This window comes from Saimiri boliviensis, chromosome 7, assembly GCF_048565385.1.
Source record: "Saimiri boliviensis isolate mSaiBol1 chromosome 7, mSaiBol1.pri, whole genome shotgun sequence".
Lineage (NCBI taxonomy): Eukaryota > Metazoa > Chordata > Mammalia > Primates > Cebidae > Saimiri > Saimiri boliviensis.
Window position 1 is genome coordinate 83,601,274 of NC_133455.1, and position 20,194 is coordinate 83,621,467.

General features: G+C 38.6%; 1 protein-coding gene across 1 annotated transcript in view; it reads right to left on the bottom strand.

Annotated features, from left to right (window-relative positions):
* Nucleotides 1-20,194, bottom strand: part of GYS2 (glycogen synthase 2) — a 61,034-nt gene that overhangs the window by 5,448 nt on the left and 35,392 nt on the right. Inside the window, exons 8-13 of the mRNA XM_003926564.4 lie at nt 18,541-18,647; nt 17,801-17,860; nt 17,214-17,292; nt 16,327-16,440; nt 7,222-7,348; nt 1,726-1,821 (exon numbers count right to left, since the gene is read on the bottom strand). Of these exons, the coding sequence (XP_003926613.1) occupies nt 1,726-1,821; nt 7,222-7,348; nt 16,327-16,440; nt 17,214-17,292; nt 17,801-17,860; nt 18,541-18,647 (583 nt within the window). The remainder of the gene's footprint in view (nt 1-1,725; nt 1,822-7,221; nt 7,349-16,326; nt 16,441-17,213; nt 17,293-17,800; nt 17,861-18,540; nt 18,648-20,194) is intronic.

Below are 20,194 nucleotides of genomic sequence, written 5' to 3' on the forward strand. Positions count from 1 at the left end.
GGTTTGTAACCATCACCGACATACAGCCAACAAAGTGGATCTTGCTGAAAATAAATTTGGCGGTCTAGGAATCAGTGGATCAGTGATCCTCCATGAGGTTGCTCACTAACCAGAATTTCCGGGGCAGGACATGCATATCTGTGCCTTTTAGGCTCCCCAGTGTTCCCCCTGTGCAGCTGTGGCTGAAAACCACAGCTCTAGCCTGAGGAAAGAGCAACACTACACCTGTAAAAGACTAAGGGAAAGCCAGGGCTCTGTGGCTCACATCTGTTAATTCCAGCACTTTGGCAGACAGAGGTGGGTGGATGCCTTAAGTCCAGGAGTTCGAGACCAACATGAGCAACATGGGGAAATCCCATCTCTACATACAAAATTTAGCTAGGCGTGGTGGTGTGTGCCTGCAAACCCAGCTACTCGGGAGGCTGAGCCAGGAGGATCACCTGAGCCAGAAATGTGGAGGCTGCAGTTAGCCAGTATCAGGCCACTGCACTCCAGCCTGGGCAACAGAGTGAGAGCATGTTTCAAGTAACAAAAAAAAAAAAGACCCAGGGAATTGGCAAGGTATAGGCAGAGAATGTATCTCATTCTAACTTCTTACTGCTAGGCAATATGAGCAGATAATGGTATGCAAATTATTTTGCCATCTTAAACAACTTAAATAATTTAGGTGAATATTGCTAACTGGGCATGGGCCTTTAAAATAATAACAATAATAATAATAATAATAATATACGTACTCTCTATCTAATGACCAATATATGTACTGTAAGTTCATGGTTATTGTAATATCACTTCTAGGCAGTAGAAGGGATCAAAATTCAGAGGTAAAAAAAGGTAAAGCACAAAGTTTATCCAAGTTTGCACTCTTTTTGCAGTAATATATTAATATTAACAGCATTCTTATGTTATTTAGGGACCACATACTTAAAGCTCCTTTTTCCACCACTTTTAGTTTAGGTTGAGGGGGTACACGTGCACATTTGCTACATGGGTACGTTGCGTATTGCTGAGGCTTGGTGTACAAATGATCCCATCGCCCAGGTGATTAACGTAGCACCTGGTAGGTAGTCTTTCAACCCACATCCCCACGCAAGCAGTTCCCAGATGTCTATTGTTTCCATCTTTGTGTCCATATGTATTCAGTGTTTAGTTCCCACTTATAAGTGGGAACATGCAGTATTTGGTTATCTGTTCCTGCACTAATTCACTTAAGATAATGACTTCCAGCTGCAACCATGTTGCTGCAAAGGACATAATTCTATTTATAAATCTACTTTTTTTTTTAAAGACAGCCTGAGGCTCTGTCACCCAGACTGGAGCACAGTGGCACGATCTCAGTTCACTGCTACATCCGCCTCCCAGGTTCAAGCGATTCTTGTGCCTCAGCCTCCTGAGTAGCTAGGATTTCATGCATGCGCCACTACATTTGGCTAATTTTTTTTTTTTTTTTTTGCATTTTTAGTAGAGATGGGTTTTAACAATGTTGTCCAAGCTGGTCTCGAACTCCTGATCTCAAGTGATGCACCCACCTCAGCCTCCCAAAGTGCTGGTATTACAGCCATGAGCCATCGTGCCCAGACTAAATCGACTTTTAATTAAACAAGAAATGTAAAAACATTAGTTTATTATCAGGATAGCTTTAGAGTTAGGCTCTGTAAAGACCCTGTGTCTTGTTTGGTTTGAGGTCACATCTCCCCAGGTTGGGTTAATGATGAAAAACCTCACCGTAAGCAGTAGGATCAGCCACGTGCTCCTGCATGAAACAGCCAAACCCGGAGAGATTCGTGGTCACACTGGGGATCCCCATCACAGTGCATTCAGCTGCCGGGGAAATAGATCAAAACTCCGCTTCAGACCAGCGCCTGTATCTTTGTATGCACTCAAAGGAAGAAAAGGCCCTAGCCCTCCTAATAACGGCAGTGTTCACGTTGTGCCAGGCCCAACAGTAAACTCTTTATGTGTTTCATTAACTTATTTAATCTCTCAACAACCCCGTGAGGTGGGGCTACCATTAGCCCCATCTTACAGCTGAAGAAATTGAGGCACAGAGAAGTTAGTAACTTGCCTACCTTTGCAAAGCCAAGGTTCGTTGTATAGCTGGGATTTGAAGTCAAGTACCCGGCTGCAGAACCCTTGGGCAGAACTGCCAGGCTCTACTGCACCTTCAATCCCAGCTGGTTTTGTTTTTAGCTTCTTTCCAGGCTTTGTTTCTATGTACTTGGCAAATTTATGGAGTAGGTTAAATACATTTGGACACAACCAGCTTCTTCCTCCATTTAAATCTCTCTTGGCATATATTCCTTTCCCTGTCTCAGGAGCTCAATAAATGGATGATCTCTTTCAGTCCTCCCTCACCTTTTAATCAAAACCTGTTATCTAGGACATAACTGATACCTCTTAAAAATGTTACTAGTCTCAAGGATGTCTGCATTTTTAAGAATTTATATTTGGTAATGGAATTACCCTTGGTTGGTGAGTGGAGACGGATGAAAAAAGATCTTCCCATGCCCATGAAGTGATACAGTTTAGACAGCAGCCTTATCTCTTGCTCTGCAAATGTTTCTCCCCTTGGTTTAGCTACATAGCTACGGAGTTGTGGTTCTCTAACTTTAGTGGCAGGTGGTACAGAGGAGGAAAGTGGGATGGGGACTATCAGCCCTTTTGAGAGTCTGATGAACATTTTGGAACTCGTCTCCAGAAATATGCTTTTTTTCCCCCTTTTTACACCTTTTTCTTTCCTCAGACTTCCTCCTGGATTCAGCTCCACCTTCTATGGGAGTTGGGAGTTGAAGAGTATCCTATTCTTTTTCTTTTTTTCTTTTTCCTTCCTCCCTTCCTTCCTTCCTTCCTTTCTTCCCTCCCTCCCTCCTTCCCCCCTTCCTTCCCTCCCTCCCTCCTTCTCTCCCTCCCTCCTTCCTTCCTTCCCCCCTTCCTTCCCTCCCTCCCTCCTTCCTTCCCTCCTTCCTTCCTTCTGTCCTTCCTTTCTTTTTTCTTTAAGTTCTGGGATACGGGTGGTGAACATGCAGGTTTGTTACACAGGTATACATGTGCCATGGTGGTTTGCTGCCCCCATCAACCCATCATCTAGGTTTGAAGCCCCGCTTGCCTTAAGTATTTGTCCTAATGCTCTCCCTCATCTTGCCCCCACCCCCGGCATGGACCCCGATGTGTGATGTTCCCTTCCTTGTGTCCAAGTGTTCTCACTGTTCAACTCCCACTTATGAGTGAGAACACACAGTGTTTGGTTTTCTGTTCCTGTGTTTGTTCACCAAGGATGATGAAAATTTTATATACTTACGTGTCTTCTTATATGTATCAATTCACTATGTAGTAAAATTCCAGGTACCCATGAAGTTCAGTATATATTCACCATATTAATTTAATAAAATAAGTGCTTATATTTATTTGGCTCTCTGAAAACACATTTTGATGAATACGTTCTGGAGAGAGATCTAGTAACGCATAAAAAGATTATTCTAAAAAAAATTAGAGAGCTATCTAATACGCTTAAAGTGTGCTTTGAAGGTAAGACCCGTGACAGTCAACAGATCAGTGACTGCCAGGAGTCAAGGGTAGAGGGAGGGAAGAACAGATGGAGCACAGAGAATTTTTAAGGCAGTGAAAATGTTCTGTATGATGCTGTAATGAATACATGCCACCATACACTTGTCCAAACCCACAGAATGTACACCACCAAGAGTGAACCCTAGAGTAAACTATGGACTTTGAGTGATTATGATGTGTCAATGCAGGTTCGTCAGTTGCAACAAATGTCCCATTCTAGTGGGGGATGTTGATAATAGAAGGCTATGCATGTGTGAGACCAGGGAATATATGGGAAATCTCTGTATTTGCCTCTCAAGTTTGCTGATAATAAAAAAACTGCTCTTAAAAATAAAGTCTTAGCCGGGCGCGGTGGCTCAAGCCTGTAATCCCAGCACTTTGGGAGGCTGAGGCGGGTTGATCACGAGGTCAAGAGATCGAGACCATCCTGGTCAACATGGTGAAACCCCGTCTCTACTAAAAATACTAAAAATTAGTTGGGCATGGTGGCGCGTGCCTGTAATCCCAGCTACTCAGGAGGCTGAGGCAGGAGAATTGCCTGAACCCAGGAGGCAGAGGTTGCGGTGAGCTGAGATCGCACCATTGCACTCCAGACTGGGCAACAAGAGTGAAACTCTGTCTCAAATAAAATAAAATAAAATAAAATAAATAAATAAAAAATAAAGTCTTACCAAAAAAAAAATGTTAAATGTATGCCAACAAAAGTCGCATTCTTTCTAAAACTGTGGGCTAGAGGAAGAGCAGCCAGCTCCCTTGGGATAATGTAAAACACTGACTCATTCACTACGGAGTATTCCAGAAACTCCCTTATTTGTCTGTTTGTAATATCTTTTATAACATCTTCTTTGGCCTTTATCTTAAAACATGAGCTACAGCTCACCTATCGTTTTTGGGTTAAGTGTAACTTTGCCCTGTAAAATGACACTGTGGTGGAGAGTCTGCTGTGAGTTCTGTAACATTTTTTTGACCTGACAGAAAGGACTTCCCACTTGCCTCAGTCACTCATGCATTTGGTTGTGTGTTCCTGTATCCATGATACTTCCAATAGTAAATTGTGTTACTAGAAATAATAAGGTCAAAAACAAAGCGTTCAATTCAACAGTGAAATGTGTGCTTTATGTATCTCAAAAGATAGATACCCTGTTGCAAGCAATTTGAGATGTTCATGTGGACATTTCACAAGTAAGAAGATACCACCTCACAAAAGTAGACAATTTTTAGATCTGCAAGACAGATACCTGAAGGAGTTAGATACAAACATTTGCTATGTCACGTTTCACGATAATCCTTTGCCTATTTTCCCTAAGAAATGTTAACGTTTTTATAGCTGCTGGCAAATCATGCTTGGTGAAACCTAGAACAACAGAAAAGGACCTTATGACCAAAGATGTGCAGCCCTAATGTTGTTCCTGCTGTAAATAATATAGAATTCTATTTTTGTAGAATTTTAAGTTACGTATTTTAATTATAGGGTAAGAATGCAAATAATGGCCAGGCTCATGCCTGTAATCCCAGCACTTTGGGAGGCCGAGGTGGTTGGATCACCAGAGGTCAGGAGTTTGAGACCAGCTTGGCCAATATGGTGAAACCACGTCTCTACTAAAAACACAAAAATTAGCCGGGCATGGTGGCGGGCGCCTGTAATCCCAGCTACTTGGGAGGGTGAGACAGGAGAATCGCTTGAGCCTGGGAGGCAGAATTTGCAGTGAGCTGAGATCGCGCCATGGCACTCTAGCCCCGGGAAACAAGAGTAAAAATTCATCTCAAATAATAATAATAATAGAAACATTTCTTCCTCTTCATAATTCAACCTGTTATTCCACTTCATCTTGGCCTCTGCTGCTCCTTATTTGAGCTTTATGTTAATGATGACACTGAGATACAAAAGGTAAAATTTATTATCTCCATTATAAATAAAAACATTTTCTGAAGTTTTTAAATATCACAAGTGAAGAGGCTGGGTGCAGTGGCTCATGCCTGTAATCCCAGCATTTTGGAAGGCTGAGGCAGGTGAATCAGTTAAGGCCAGCACTTTGAGACCAGCCTGGCCAACATGATGAAACTCCATCTCAACTAAAAATAATACAAAAATTAGCTGGGCGTGAGGGCATGCACCAGTAATCCCAGCTACTTGGGAGGCTGAGACAGGAGACTCTCTTGAACCCAGAAGAAGGAGGTTACAGTGAGCCAAGATCGTGCCAGTACATTTCAGCCTGGGCAACAGAGTCAGACTCCAGCCCAAAGAGATAATAAAATCACAAGTGAAATTTTATTTACATTGAGCAGAAAAATCTCTAATAATTAATAAGAGATGGAAAAGGTATTATTGTATTCTTTGCATTGTCATGTATTTAAAGTATTTATTTCCCTTTTAATTAGACATTTCAGTACAAATACAAATTGATCACTTTTTATAAATTTTATTTATTTATTTATTTATTACTGAGACGTAGTTTTGCTCTTTGGCACAGGCAAGAGTGCAGTGGCATGATCGTGGCTCACTGCAACCTCCGCCTCCCAGGTGCAAGCAATTCTCCTGCCTCAGCTTCCTGAGTAGCTGGAATTACAAACATCTGCCACCATGCCCAGCTAATTTCTGTGGTTTCTTTCTTTTTTTTTTTTTTTTTTTTTTTTTGAGATGCAGTCTCACTCAGTCACCCAGGCTGGAGTGCAGTGGTATGAACTTGGCTTACTGCAACCTCTGCCTCCCAGGTTCAGGCAATTCTCCTGCCTCAGCCTCCTGAATAGCCGAGATTACAGGCATGTGCCACCATGCCCAGCTAATTTTTGTATTTTTAGTAGAGACGAGGTTTCACCATGTTGGTCAGGCTGGTCTCGAACTCCTGACCTCATGATCCACCCGCCTCAGCCTATCAAAGTGCCGGGATTACAGGCGTGAGCCACCGCGCCCGGCCCAAATTGATCACTTTTGATGCTAATGGCAATTATGCTAGGAAGGTCCAGAAAATAAAAATACCTAGTGGATCTGACAAATCTACCATCTGTTAAAATAAAATAAAATAAAATAAGGAGGGAGGATGAAGGAGGAGTTTCTAAATGGAATGATGTCATTGTTGACAATACTTACCACTGAATTGCTAGTCTCTCTTAGTACCTATTATTTTGAGGAACAGGAATGTGAAGAAGGCTTTTCACTGTACACCTTTTTACATTTGTTTTCCTACCATGTGACTGTGTTCTCTATTATATATTAAATACAGCCCTTACATTTTTAGAAAAAATTCTTCCGAAATAAGTTTTAAGGAACTACATTACTAGACTATTATTTCTTATTTCTTATATTAATCCTACTTATAGTCAGTTTCTCCTTCACACTAATAAAGGGGACAGATAGAGATAGCTAAATAATATATTATCTTCATAATACATCCCTTTTTCTTTGGAATTCAATAAGGCAATATCTCACATACCTCCTAAAATATGCCCATACTGTGGTATACTTGTATAATCTTTATCTTTATTCTTAAGTAATCATCTACAAACCATAAAATTCATCCCTGAGAGAAATTCAAAATTTAAAGCTGAAGAAATTAAATCTTAGAAATTTAATATCAACTTTGAATATTATATATATGCACATAGAATAATATACTAACAAAATTTTAAAACATTCTACATTCAATACATGACACATACCTGGAGTATAACCCCAGGGTTCATAGTATGATGGAAATACTCCAAGGTGACAACCTCTGACAAACTCTTCATAATCCATGGGTAGTAAGGGGCTGGTGGAGGATAGAAACTCTGGGTGCAAAATCACCTGAAAAAGGAAAATACTAATTTAAAAAAGAAAAGAAAAAGAAGCAAGTAACGTGAAAACATCTTTCATCTGGTTATCTCAGTACTGTACCAGATTCATGAAGAAAAAAGAGAGAAGACAAAAGAAAAAGGAAAAGGCCTTGGTGGTTTGTTCTCCTCTCTCCATTCTGTAAAAGTGTCTACTCTACATATTTAATGTTTTCTCAGATTCCAAGGCTTAGATTGAAGGATAAGGAGTTAGCGTGCTCATTTTTGCTCTCACACTAAACTACGTCCTCCAATCCAGCTTTGACATGCAATAAAGATTATATTTGATTATCTAATTGCTCCTGTCTTTACTCCATTTGTTCCCAACTCTAGCAGGAAAGAGGGAACTATGTAATGGACCACTCTCACATGCCTTAAGCACGACTTATTCAAGTGAAATGGAACTAAGGCACAGGGAAGACGTTCTCGGAATGCCATCTAGACTACATCATGCTAGAGGACTTCATGCGAAGCCACTATCCTCTCTCACCTAGAGGCCATCACCTCCTAACATACTTGCCTGCTTCTTTCTGTTCCACTACGGTCTCTGTCAACACAGCTAGACTGATCCTTTAAAAATGTCAGCCACTCCATTGATTAAAGTTGTTCAGTGGCTTCCTATTTTACCCAGAGTAAAAGCCAGTGTTTATCATAGCTTCTAAGCAGCGGGGTGCTGGTAAATATTTAAGAGCTGAAACACTGAAGTATAAATATATATTAGTACATATATTTGTTATAATTTTCAACAATGTAAATGATGTATATGTAGTTACCAAATAATAAAAGATAACATGTAGATGTTTATAACAACTTTATTTGTAATTGCCAAAACTTGGAAGAAACGCACATGTCCTTCAGTAAGTGAATGAATAAATAAATTGTGGTACATCCAGACAATGGTGCTAAAAAGAAATAAGCCATTAAGTCATGAAAAGAAATAGAAGAAACGTAAATGCATACTACTAAGTAAAAGAAGCTCATCCAAAAATGCTACATGATATATGATTTCAACTATGTGACAATCTGGAAAAAGTTAAGCTATGGAATCAGTAAAAAGATCAGTGGTTTCCAGGGGGTGGGGTGAGGGAGTGATGAACAGGCAGAGTACAGACAATTTTTAAGGCAGTGAAACTATTCTGTATCATACTATGATGATGAATACATTTGTCAAAACCCATAGAATGTATAACACCAAGAGTGAACCCTAATGTAAACGATGGATCTTGGATGATAATTATGTGTCAATGTAGGTTCATCTATTAGAACGAATGCACTGCTCTGGGGAATGCTGATAATGGGGAGTTCTGTGCATGTGAGGGGGCAGAGAGCAAACAGACACTGTACTTTCTGTTCAATTTTGCTGTGAACCTAAAACTGTTCTAAAAGACAAAGCCTATTAAAAATGAATATAGACAATACTCCTTATTGTGAACTCTATATAGTCAATTAATTCTCACAATTTGCTATTCTTATTTTTGCCAAAATTTTGTATTCATAACCAATTTATGGTCTCAATTGATGACTGAATGTAGCTCTGACATAAATGTTGGTTGATTTCCTTTGTTAGTTGTTAGAAGGAGCTGAAATAACAGAGGCATTTGTTGGAACTTCATAAGTTCATCAGTAATGCAAGTGACTTCTTTTCTGGGTCAGATACTAGTTTTCGAACATGGAGAAAATAGTTTTTTTGCCACTCACAATGCAAAAACTACAGATCTAGAAATCAATACGAAGTAAACGAAGCCAAGATTTGTAGTGTTTAACTATTTTCATTCTAAAAATACTCCCACTACCACCAAGGCCATTTTCAAGCTACCAGTATAATGTTGCTGAATTCAGAGACAGGGGAAGCAGTAGCACATCATTATAAAGCATTTGCACCATAAAGATCTCACAGACAGGCCGGGTGTGGTGGCTCAAGCCTGTAATCCCAGCACTTTGGGAGGCCGAGACGGGTGGATCATGAGGTCAAAAGATCGAGACCATCCTGGTCAACATGGTGAAACCCCGTCTCTACTAAAAATACAAAAAAAAAAAAAATTCTCACAGACATCAAGAGCCTCAAGTGCACAGGTCATGGTAATGTGCAGTAAATAATTAGGATGAGATTAATTCTGAGCATTACCTTTCATTTAATATTGTTGACTTATTTTTAAGTTTACGTAATGTAATTTTAGCAACAGCTGCATTTAAAACTGTCTCCCAAAGTCTCTGAACATTTAACTATTGGCTCTTGTGCACCTGTAGGAACCAGTTCTGGGACAGCACTGCAAACAAAGAAGCAAGAGCAGGGACGTTCTGTATTTGCTGTTCCAGTTTGCTCTGAACCTAAAGCTGCTCTAAAAATAAAGTCTATTAAAATGTATATATACAGTACTCCTTATTGTGAATTCTATATAGTCTATTAATTTACACAATGCGCTATTCTGCCTAGCATGTTTGTTTGTTTGTGGGCCCATATTTTGCCCACATGCTATTTTATCCTTCTGGTTCCTACTATTCTATCTGTCTCTGAATTCAGTGATATCACGTTGAGAGGTTGACAATGGCCTTGGTGGCAGTGAGAGTTTTTAGAGAATGAAAATAGGCAAATACTAAAATCATGGCTTGATTTACTGTGCATTGATTTCTGGACTCAAGACAGTGATGGAAAAATATTAATAGTTCAGGTTTAGCCTCAAAATGTGTTGTATCACTCACAAGGTAATAGCAATCACATTGTGAGTGGCACAAAATATTACTAATGATGAAAGCATGCCTATAATTGGAAAGTTGTGACTACAATAGCTATTTAACTTGCTAACCGTGTGAATGAATTATCCTATTTCTCCCACTTACTACAGTTCTCACTGAGCTATTATTAGATTATCTCTCAGCCTCAGCCATACCTAAGAGGTTATTGAAAATAAATAACATCTGATATAAAAGTACTGGGAATCTCACATTTACAGAAAATTCCAAGTGCAATATGAAGAGAATTAATATATTTTCAAAACCATTCATAAACTGCTGACTTGATATCCAGCATTCCAAAAATACTTAATGTATATTTCCCACAAACAAGAGCATTCTTACATAATCTTTCATAAACATAAAAATCAGGAAATTCATGTTGATACATACCTTATAATCCTTAAACCCCATTTAAATTTTTCTGATGATCAAATAATGATTTTTAAACCAAAGGATCCAGTTCAGAATTACATATTGCATTAGTTGTCATATCTCTCCAGAGTCCCTCAATTTGGAAGAGTTCATGGGCTTTTTTTGGCTTTCCTGACTATATTATATATGATATATATATATATAATATATATATATTTGGGAAGACTATAATCTATTTATTTTGATATATGTTCCTCAATGTGTGTCTGTCTTATACTTCTTCATAATTAAATTTAGGTTATACATCTTTGGCAGATACATCACAGAAGTGATGCTGTGTTTTCACTGCATTTTAATCAGGCAGTAAAGGTTTTCTATTTTTTTCATTAATGATTATGTTTATTTTGATCTCTTGATTGAGGCCAAGCCTTTTTGGCTTCTCCACTATAAAGTTATTCTTTTTTCTCTTTGTTATTAAAAAGCATTGGGGCAGTTATTTTGAAGCTGTGTAAATATCTCATTCCTAATTAAACTTTTAATTACTACTTGCATTGGACTTCTGGTTTCTTATGTCACTCAGTGCATCCTAATTCCTTCCTATCCTTATTTATTTCGACACTCAAATTGTCCATGATTTGGCCAGTGGGAGCCCCTTCAAGATTGTTCCTGTATATATTTAACAAGTCTTCATTGTTCCTCGAGCATTTCTTTGATTTCTGACACAAGAAGTTCCAGGCTCATCTTTTACTTTTTAACCTGTCACCGTTCTAGAATCACCCAATTCCAAAGGCAGCCCTGGTTCTCTTCAGTAGCAGATGGTGTTTAGAAATCAAGACCCGGCTACTAGGTGTGCTCATTGTCATTGGCCTATTACTTCCCCCAAATGCTCTGAGTAGACAAAGAACACACACACAAACACACACACACACACACACACACACACACACACACACTTGGTTTTTGCTAGCTTTAATTTGCTACATATTGGGTCAATTGTCTTCTGTGTAGCTGATCTTTCTCCACACACTCCCTCACATGCACGGATGCCCTCCTCGCTCCACTCTGGCTCAAATATTGCTTCAGGCTGCTCCTCATTTCTCAGCCTGCTTGGATTCTGAGATTCTGACGCCTTTCTCTGAACTTCCACAGCACCCTCCCTGTTCTAGTGCAGATACCTACCTTGTGTTGCCTACCTAATGGCTTTAGAACTTAATTGTTCTGGAAAGCAAAAGGGAAGAGAAAGAATAGAGACCGGGTGCGGTGGCTCACACCTGCATTGTGGGGGGCCAAGGCAGGTAAATCACTTGACGTCAGGAGTTAGAGACCAGCCTGACCAACACAGTGAAATCTCGTCTCTACTAAAAAATAACAAAAATCAGCCAGGTGTAGTGGCACACGCCTACAATCCCAGGTATTTGGGAGTCTGAGGCAGGACAATCTGCTTGAACCTGGGAGGCAGAAGTTGCAGTGAGCAGAGATCACGCCACTGCACACCAGCCTGGGCAACAGAGTAAGATTCCGTCTTAAAAAAAAGAGAGAAAGAAGACAAACTATTTTTACACAAGCACACTATCCTTTTCATGTTTATTCATGAAATAATAAGTATACATTCTTCAGAATAGATTTCTTTGAAGAAAAACCCTAATTTGGATATGTAACAATTATCATTATATTTGTATAACATTTTATATATTACAAATATACATATTACCTCATTTAATCTTACTGACATTGTGCAATAGATAAAGAAGCTAAGACATAAACAGCCCATTAAATTACCAATTTTAAATTGATTTTATCACTTTATAATCTCATCATATGCCAAGGATTAAAGTAAAAAAAATTAGCAGACGTGGTGGCTCACACCTGTAATCCCAGAACTTTGAGAGGCTGAGGTGGGCGGATTATGACGTCAGGATTTCGAGACCAGCCTGGCCAACATGGTGAAACCCCGTTTATACTAAAATACAAAAAAATTAGCTGGGTGTGGTGGTGTGTGCCAGTAGTCCCAGCTACTCAGGAGGCTGAGGCAGGGGAATCGCTTGAACCCAGGCAGCGGAGGACACTGTGAGCCGAGATCATGCTACTGCACTACAGCCTGGGCAACAGAGCAAGACTCTGTCTCAAAATAAAAAAAATTCTTAAATATTTGTTTTATTGAAAAGTTTTACTCCTTGGATCCTCAAGTACATTACAAACATTAGTTACATCTCAGCAGATCCATAAGAAGGAGATCAGTTAAACTTAAGAAGAAATAAAATGATACAGGATCCAAACCCTAGTACCTAAGAATTCAGTCACAGAAATCACAAAATGGCTAAGTAAAAGTGAACAAAAATATTTACATTCATAGAACATGATTTGAGTTTTTACTGTGTGCAAAGTACCACACTACAAAAAGAGACAAAAGACACAGATACCGTCAGATACTGTATCTGGGCCATCAGCAAATTGGCAACCCATTGTACTCTCTTGGCAAAAAACAAGAAAGAGAGATTTGAAAAGCATTGTGTCTACTTCAGCATTTCCAAGCTTAGGAAAATTTGCACAGTCCAGAGCCCATTTTGGAACATGAAAACACCATGGTTTATTTGTTTGGCTCCCAGCACAACTAAAATAAGAAAACAGCTGCTCTGGCCCTAAACCAGCCAATTGCAGAAGCCCAGGGATGAGCCGGGGATATTAGAGGTCAATTCAAGGTTATAAAGAGGATTAAATGAGATCCTGTATACAAAAACCCCCAGGAAAGCTCCTGGCTCTCAGCAGGCCCTACCTAGATCAGTAGAAAAAACAAAACAAGAAACAGACAAAAACTTGTCTGACTCTATTTTTTCTAGAAGAGAAGTCATGTTTCAGGAAGTTAATTTTTATATTGTGGCAGCCCAGGGTCGAAACATGAAATCTTCAGCCTGAGCTTTCCTCAGCTAAGGCAAAAATGATAAATTCAAATTCAAAATAATCTGCAACGTTTGCTGAATCAAACATGACATTCATATCAAAAACCTATCAATGCACTCTGAGAGTTTACAACCACTCTACAGAGTTTCTAAAGTAAGCAGGTGATTAAGTAGGTACTTGACTTAGCACAGGCCTACGTTACTGCCAAGTTTTAAAAGAATTCTGTTAATAAAACGTAATACCTGATTCTGAATTGATGGGAGTTTCTCTCAGTGCTTTGAGTATATAGCGAATATCAGGAAGGTGCTGTACATTTATTTTTTGTATGTCTGTGGCTGCCTTATGATAATAATAAATGAACATCTCAAAATATTCACAACTAAAGCTGTATAGACATAAACTATGAGACAAACTTTGATCTTCACTCACCCTATGAAAGTCAAGTGCTTTGATATCTCTGTGCCTTTTCATCTACTTTTTTCCCTCTGCCTGCCGAGTCCTCTTTCCTGTAATTTTCATAATGAATTTCTGATCATTAATCAAGATCTAGCTAACCTGTCACCATTTTTATAAAACGCCTTACCAAATCCTGCAGGCGAAGATAAATCCACTTTCTTCAACTCTCACCAAACTCTATTCACATCTCTCTTCTAAAAATAATGAGTTTCCATCATGTGTCAGATACTGGGTTAACTACTAAAAGAAGCTAATAATTATCATGTATTTACTATGTGCCAAGCTGTTAAATGCAGCAGCGATTTATGAATTTTTGATGAGACGGGTTTCCACTCTGTCGCCCAGGCTAGAGTACAGTGGCACATTCATAGGTGGCTACATCCTCAAACTCCTGGCCTCAAGTGATCCTCCAGCCTCAGCCTTTTGAGTTACTGGGATTACAGGCAGGAGCCACCGTGCTTGGCCTATGTCTAATTTAATCCTCACACTTCCAAGTGTGAGGCTATTTTATCACCATTCACAGATGAGAAGACTGAGGTACAGACAGATGCAGTGAATTTTCAAATTAGATAAGTGGCCGGGATTTAAAGACAGTCTTCATGGACTCCGCCTGCGGCTGCCTTCTTTGTAAATCTGCCAGCCCTGGAACAGTTCAGCTTGCTTTCTAGAGATCTTAGTCCCAGGGATCTTGACTGACAGCACCAATTGCCTTCCCTCTGGATCTATTGCAGCAACTGCTCCTAACCTGCAGGAACTGGCAGAAACTAGTACCAGTGTGAAGGCATTTCTGCCCAACAGGTGCATTTAATGGGCAATTTTTGTTTGGGGAATCCCTATCCCTGTTAATAGGAATCCCTATTCAATTGCTCATAGAATCAGACAGCTATCTGCCAATCTGAAACTATTTTGGTAAGTAGGAGGTACATATAAAGATAAAACAGAATGGAAAGGTTGCTGAATATAAGAAAAAGTTGTATGTAGTAACATTAACACTAACATATTTAAAATAAGTTAATGGTAAACCAATGTAAACACAAACACACACACACATAAAATAGGCTTCTTTTGTATTAAGAAAGAAAGCACTGGGCTGGGCGCGGTGGCTCACGCCTGTAATCCTAGCACTTTGGGAGGCCGAGGTGGGTGGATCACCTGAGGTCAGGAGTTCAAGACCAGCCTGGCCATCAGGGTGAAACCCCATCTTAAAAAAAAAAAAAAAAAAGGAAGGAAACACTGTAAAATAGTTCTGAATTTGTGTTAGCTGTGGATTGCACTATTGAAAACTATTTTTTTCTATTTTTTCTGTGTACATGTGTATGTATGCATTCTTTTTTTTTTTTCCTTCCATTAACTGACAAGTCACGTTGAGTGGTCTTGGGCCATTGCTTTTTCCCTGCGTCAGTCACAAGTGCTGCTGCTGTGTGTATATTTTTTGTGTATTAGTCAATTTTTATTAATTCTTGTTTTTTATTAAATACACTTGATTTTCCTTTCTAGGAAAGAAGGAAGGATGGAATAAGGAAAGGAAGAAAGGAAATAAAGAAGGAAGAAAGAAAAAAGAAGGAAGGAAGGGAGGGAGAATGGAAGGAAGGAAGGAAGGAAGGAAGGGATCATGGGTGGGTGGAAGGAAGAGAAAAAGGAAGGAAGAAGGAAGGGAGAGAGAAAGAATAGAAGGAAGGAAGGAAGAAAAAAGGAAGGAAGGGAGGGAGGGAGGAAGGAACGAAGCAGGGAGGGAGGGAAAGAGGAAGGAAGGACAGACCAGGCATTTTTAAACCTGGACTGCAGTCTCTGGCTCTTCCTGCGTCATCCTTCCTTCCTGCTCTGATCTGCATCTCCCTGTCTGCACTTGCCTTCGACTCCTTTATCCTCTCACCTTGGTGTCCGCTTCTCACAGAACCTAAACTGAGACAATACATACGAGGCATGATTGTTGCCTCAAAGAATTGAGTTCTTCCAGAGAAACTGACACATAACATTTTTAAAAATACAATTTCTTGTGATAACTCCTATAACTACAGTAGATATAAAGTGTCTCGAGAATGCAGATAAGGAAGCACTGTTCCTGTCTGGAGTAGAGGAATGTGTGTTAGGGAAAGGTGCAAGGAAGTAATGACTTTTAGGTTGCAGCTTAAAAGGATGATTAGAATGACAGGTAAGTATTTCAGAAAGAGATGATAACATCAGGAAGGACACAGAGGTATGAAAGTGTCACATATTTTAGAAAATAAGGTACTTTTCCATTCCTGGAAAATTGTTTCATGGAAAACACTTTTAAAACGTAAGTCAGCAAGGCATTCTTCATTTAGAGCTCCGAATTTCAAGGGACCTTCCAGCCTCAGTCTTCCCAAGAGCAAGGGAAGCATGAACTATTGCCAGCTACATGTCCCATCCCTCCTTTTCCCACTTTCCCTCATCCCTCCCTTCTATCAGCATGTGTAGTACATAACATGTGCCAGGCAGCAGACAGTTCCCCACATAAACAGTTAGATCTACCTTGACTCTGTCTGTGCGATTGTTGAAAAGTCCAATCCGTCTAATGGTGCTGAGGATGGGGTCGGTGGAGTCATCAATCATATTGTGCGTGGTCACTGGGGGCAATGACTGTCGCTGAAGTATGAGAGGGAAGGAAATGTCAATTTCGGAGAGAATTAACAAGGGTGACTAATTTCAACAATAGATCATTGATATTTCATGCAACCTTTACACCTTCAGTCTTTTGAGAGGGCACTAATGATGATGACTAACTCCTGAGCGTGTTTCCAAGGAAGATAATGGGTTGAGGAATTTCCTCCGTTTACTATGAACACATGAAGCTTTTGTTTTCCGCCTGCAGCTGCTATATGAGGGACTGGACTTCTTGACTGCTTCTGGGACTTATTTGGAATATAAAGGTGTCCTGAAGTCTTGACTTAAGATGAACTTTACTGACTTCTTTTAGCAAGGCTGTCCTCCGGTATTTGATTCCTCGTGTCACAGCAAGCATTCTGATGCAAGTCTAACACATTTATTTTACCTCTTTTATAATAATTCCACTTGACTAAGAAATATTCTTTTCTCTAATGTGACTCAAATACTATGTTTTGGAAATATTTAGGACTTTTTGTAGTTACTACACTATACACAATTTTAATATCGAATATATTGATTCAGAAATAATTTTGTGAGTGGAAAGACAAGTTTCATGAGATTTTTTAAAATGAGCCCTTAAAAGCACTAATGAAAAAACATACAAAGTAATCATTTAAGTGACTATGTAAGAATGTCTTTTCTAGCCTCAGGTCTGAACATTTTCCAAATTAACACATTTCAATAAATTAAAATACTGACTTAGATAGAATTTAATAACTATGGGACATGGTGGGTGCTTTTTTCCTTATTACCTGAGTTGAAAAGATGGCTCTTTTCATAATTGTTATATCATCTCGATCTAAAATATTGTACATGTCAGGAATTTCTCCTCTGCAAGGAAAAAAATATTAATAACAAAAATAAAAACAGTTGGTACTACTTCAGTGATTCTTAAGCATCAGATTATATGTTAGATATTTCATGTATTTTAATAAATAATGTTGGTTATTCAATTAAGTAAATATGTTCATATAGACTTAATATATAAGTAGATATTGGATGCATATTATCAATATATATTTTGAATAAAAATCTCATGAAGTCTCCCTCAGCTTCAGATTGATATATCAACCTTTAATGACTTCCTCATTGAATTAGAACTTGCCTGCATATAAATGTATTCTTATTTGTACAGATGTTTACAAGTTTTGTCAAATGAAGGATAAAACACTGTTCATATGACATAATACATTTTCAAAGGTTATTAATTCCTTTATATTTGGAACAAAATATGTTCAAACTCTTCAAACTTAACAACTTACACAGCATAGCATATTGTCGTCTAAGTTGTTAAGTTTGAATAGCGAAGCCTTAAAAACAAAGCATTCCAAGCACCTACCTTAATAACGCATCATAGAGTTTTTTTCCAAACTTTTCCTTCACAGAATGTGCAATGTCCCTGTTTCAAACAGAAAGACTTATTGTTTAAACAGTATGACAATGTTTAGTCTTTATTTATCGTGATAATACTGTTTTTTTTTTCATTGACATTCTTTGAAATTACATTCTTTGAAATTGCAGGTATCTTTTTTATAGCCTCTTCCATTATTTCACTACTTTCCAATTCAGCTTAAGTTAAAATCTCCAGAGCTGTGGCAACAGAATACCATGGCCAGCACAAAGAGCTTAAAATTTTTTTGCTTCATGTTGATTGAAATAAGGTAGAGGGCAGAGAGGGAGAGTAGATGGAGGTATAGATGTAACAAGATGGGAATTCGGTGATCGTTGTTGAATCTGAACTGTGAGTATACAGGAGGTCCTACTACTGAGCTTTTTACTTGACGTATTTTTAGAATTTCACAATAAAACGTTTAAAAATGCTTGACTCATCTTTTAAGATTTCTACAGGGCCTTGTTCCTTCAATGGTAGCTCATTTCAAAATTTTTATAACATGTATAATGTTATAGGCATCACAATCATCTAAACGAGTAGCACAATGAAAAAAGGGCCAAGTATTATTTGTCTGTAATAATCTTAAGGAAAAAACAAAGTTCAAGGCAATACATGAGAAATCCATTCACTTAAAAGACATCTTTTTACATTTATTGCTTGAGAACATTCACAGGATGTGAGATTACCACAGCTGTTTTCGCACTGCTTGTCCTTTCAGGGTTTCCACATTGAAATTATTTGTCTTGGCAGGCATAATGAAAAACACCACCACTGTGACCTCACTTTTGTGCATCTGATGAGGAATTAGAAAACACAACAGAGTCAACTATCAAAGATTTTTAAAAAGTATAATAGATGGAACTTAAACATTGAAAAGTAGTGTTTTTCAATATCAGTAGATAAAAAGACTACCAGTAGATGAAAGGAATAGTTATTTATGATTCACAGACAAATTATATTCACCTTCCTGAGACTGTTTCAGACATTTTAAATTTTCAATCAGTATTTGTCAATGAACAAATTGACTTTCAATCATTTTTGTCAATTAACAGTTAAAAAGTTCAAAAAACATATTTTCATGCCTTTGACAATCTGGAATAGATAACAATTGCTATTGATGACATTCGCTTTTCTGTGGTCAAACATATAGCATGAATGAGAGCTAATATTACAAGCTCAATATTAGTTCTTTAAAATTTCACAGTGGAAATTTAATGAAGATTTAAGCGTTGGTAAAAGCTAAAATAATATTTAATTTTTCTGCTTATCCACGTTGATTTACGACAAATAGATTATTTACATTTTTCTGCTAAATGTCTTGATTCATATGATGTTATATTTTGGGTTTTGTCCCTAAAATAAAGAAGCAAGCACATACTGAGCACTTCTGGGATAGCAGGCACTGTGCTGGGGTGCTTTAAATAGACTGATAATAATCATGTACAATAGGCATCATTGTCCTCATTTTATTAATGTTGAGAGAAAGGAATGAGAGGTTAAATATTTTGCCTGAGTTCCTATAACAGGTTAGTGTCAAAGCTGACATTTGAACTGCTGGCTTAGCGTATCTCAAAAGGAAATGACTTGTTAAGAAGCCATAAGAGGCCGGGTGCGGTGGCTCACGCCTATAATCCCAGCACTTCGGGAGGCCGAGGCGTGTGGATCACGAGGTCAAGAGATCGAGACCATCCCGGTCAACAAGGTGAAACCCTGTCTCTACTAAAAATACAAAAATTAGCTGGGCATGGTGGCGTGCGCCTGTAGTCCTAGCTACCCGGGAGGCTGAGGTAGGAGAATTGCTTGAACTTAGGAGGTGGAGGTTGCGGTGAGCCGAGATCGCGCCATTGCACTCCAGCCTGGGTAACAAGAGCGAAACTCCATCTCAAAAAAAAATAAGCCGTAAGAATGAAAGCATAAACTCACTTAAAACCATGAACCTCTATGAATGTTCATGTGTTCTGGAAATGACTGACTAGCTCCCATGTGAGGCACTTTACCATCTGGTATGTAGCTTCGGCCCTCTGGGGCCTAACATTTTATAAGGGAAAGCTACAGAAGGTGTACAATAGGAAACTCAACCTAGAACAGCCTATGTGCTATCAAAAAATAAATGTACTATGTGGAAAGAGAATGCCTTCTTTTAACTTCTCTAAGTATTACAGTTATCTTTTATGTCTAGTATAATAGTAATCTGTCTTCTCCTCATATCTATAAAGTATATATTTAATAATTATCTAAATACATTTATTAATAATGTACCTAAAGGCTCTGTATATTTGATACAGTTATGTGTCCATTATAAAGCTTGTTGAATGGAAATATACTAGGAGATATGAAGTA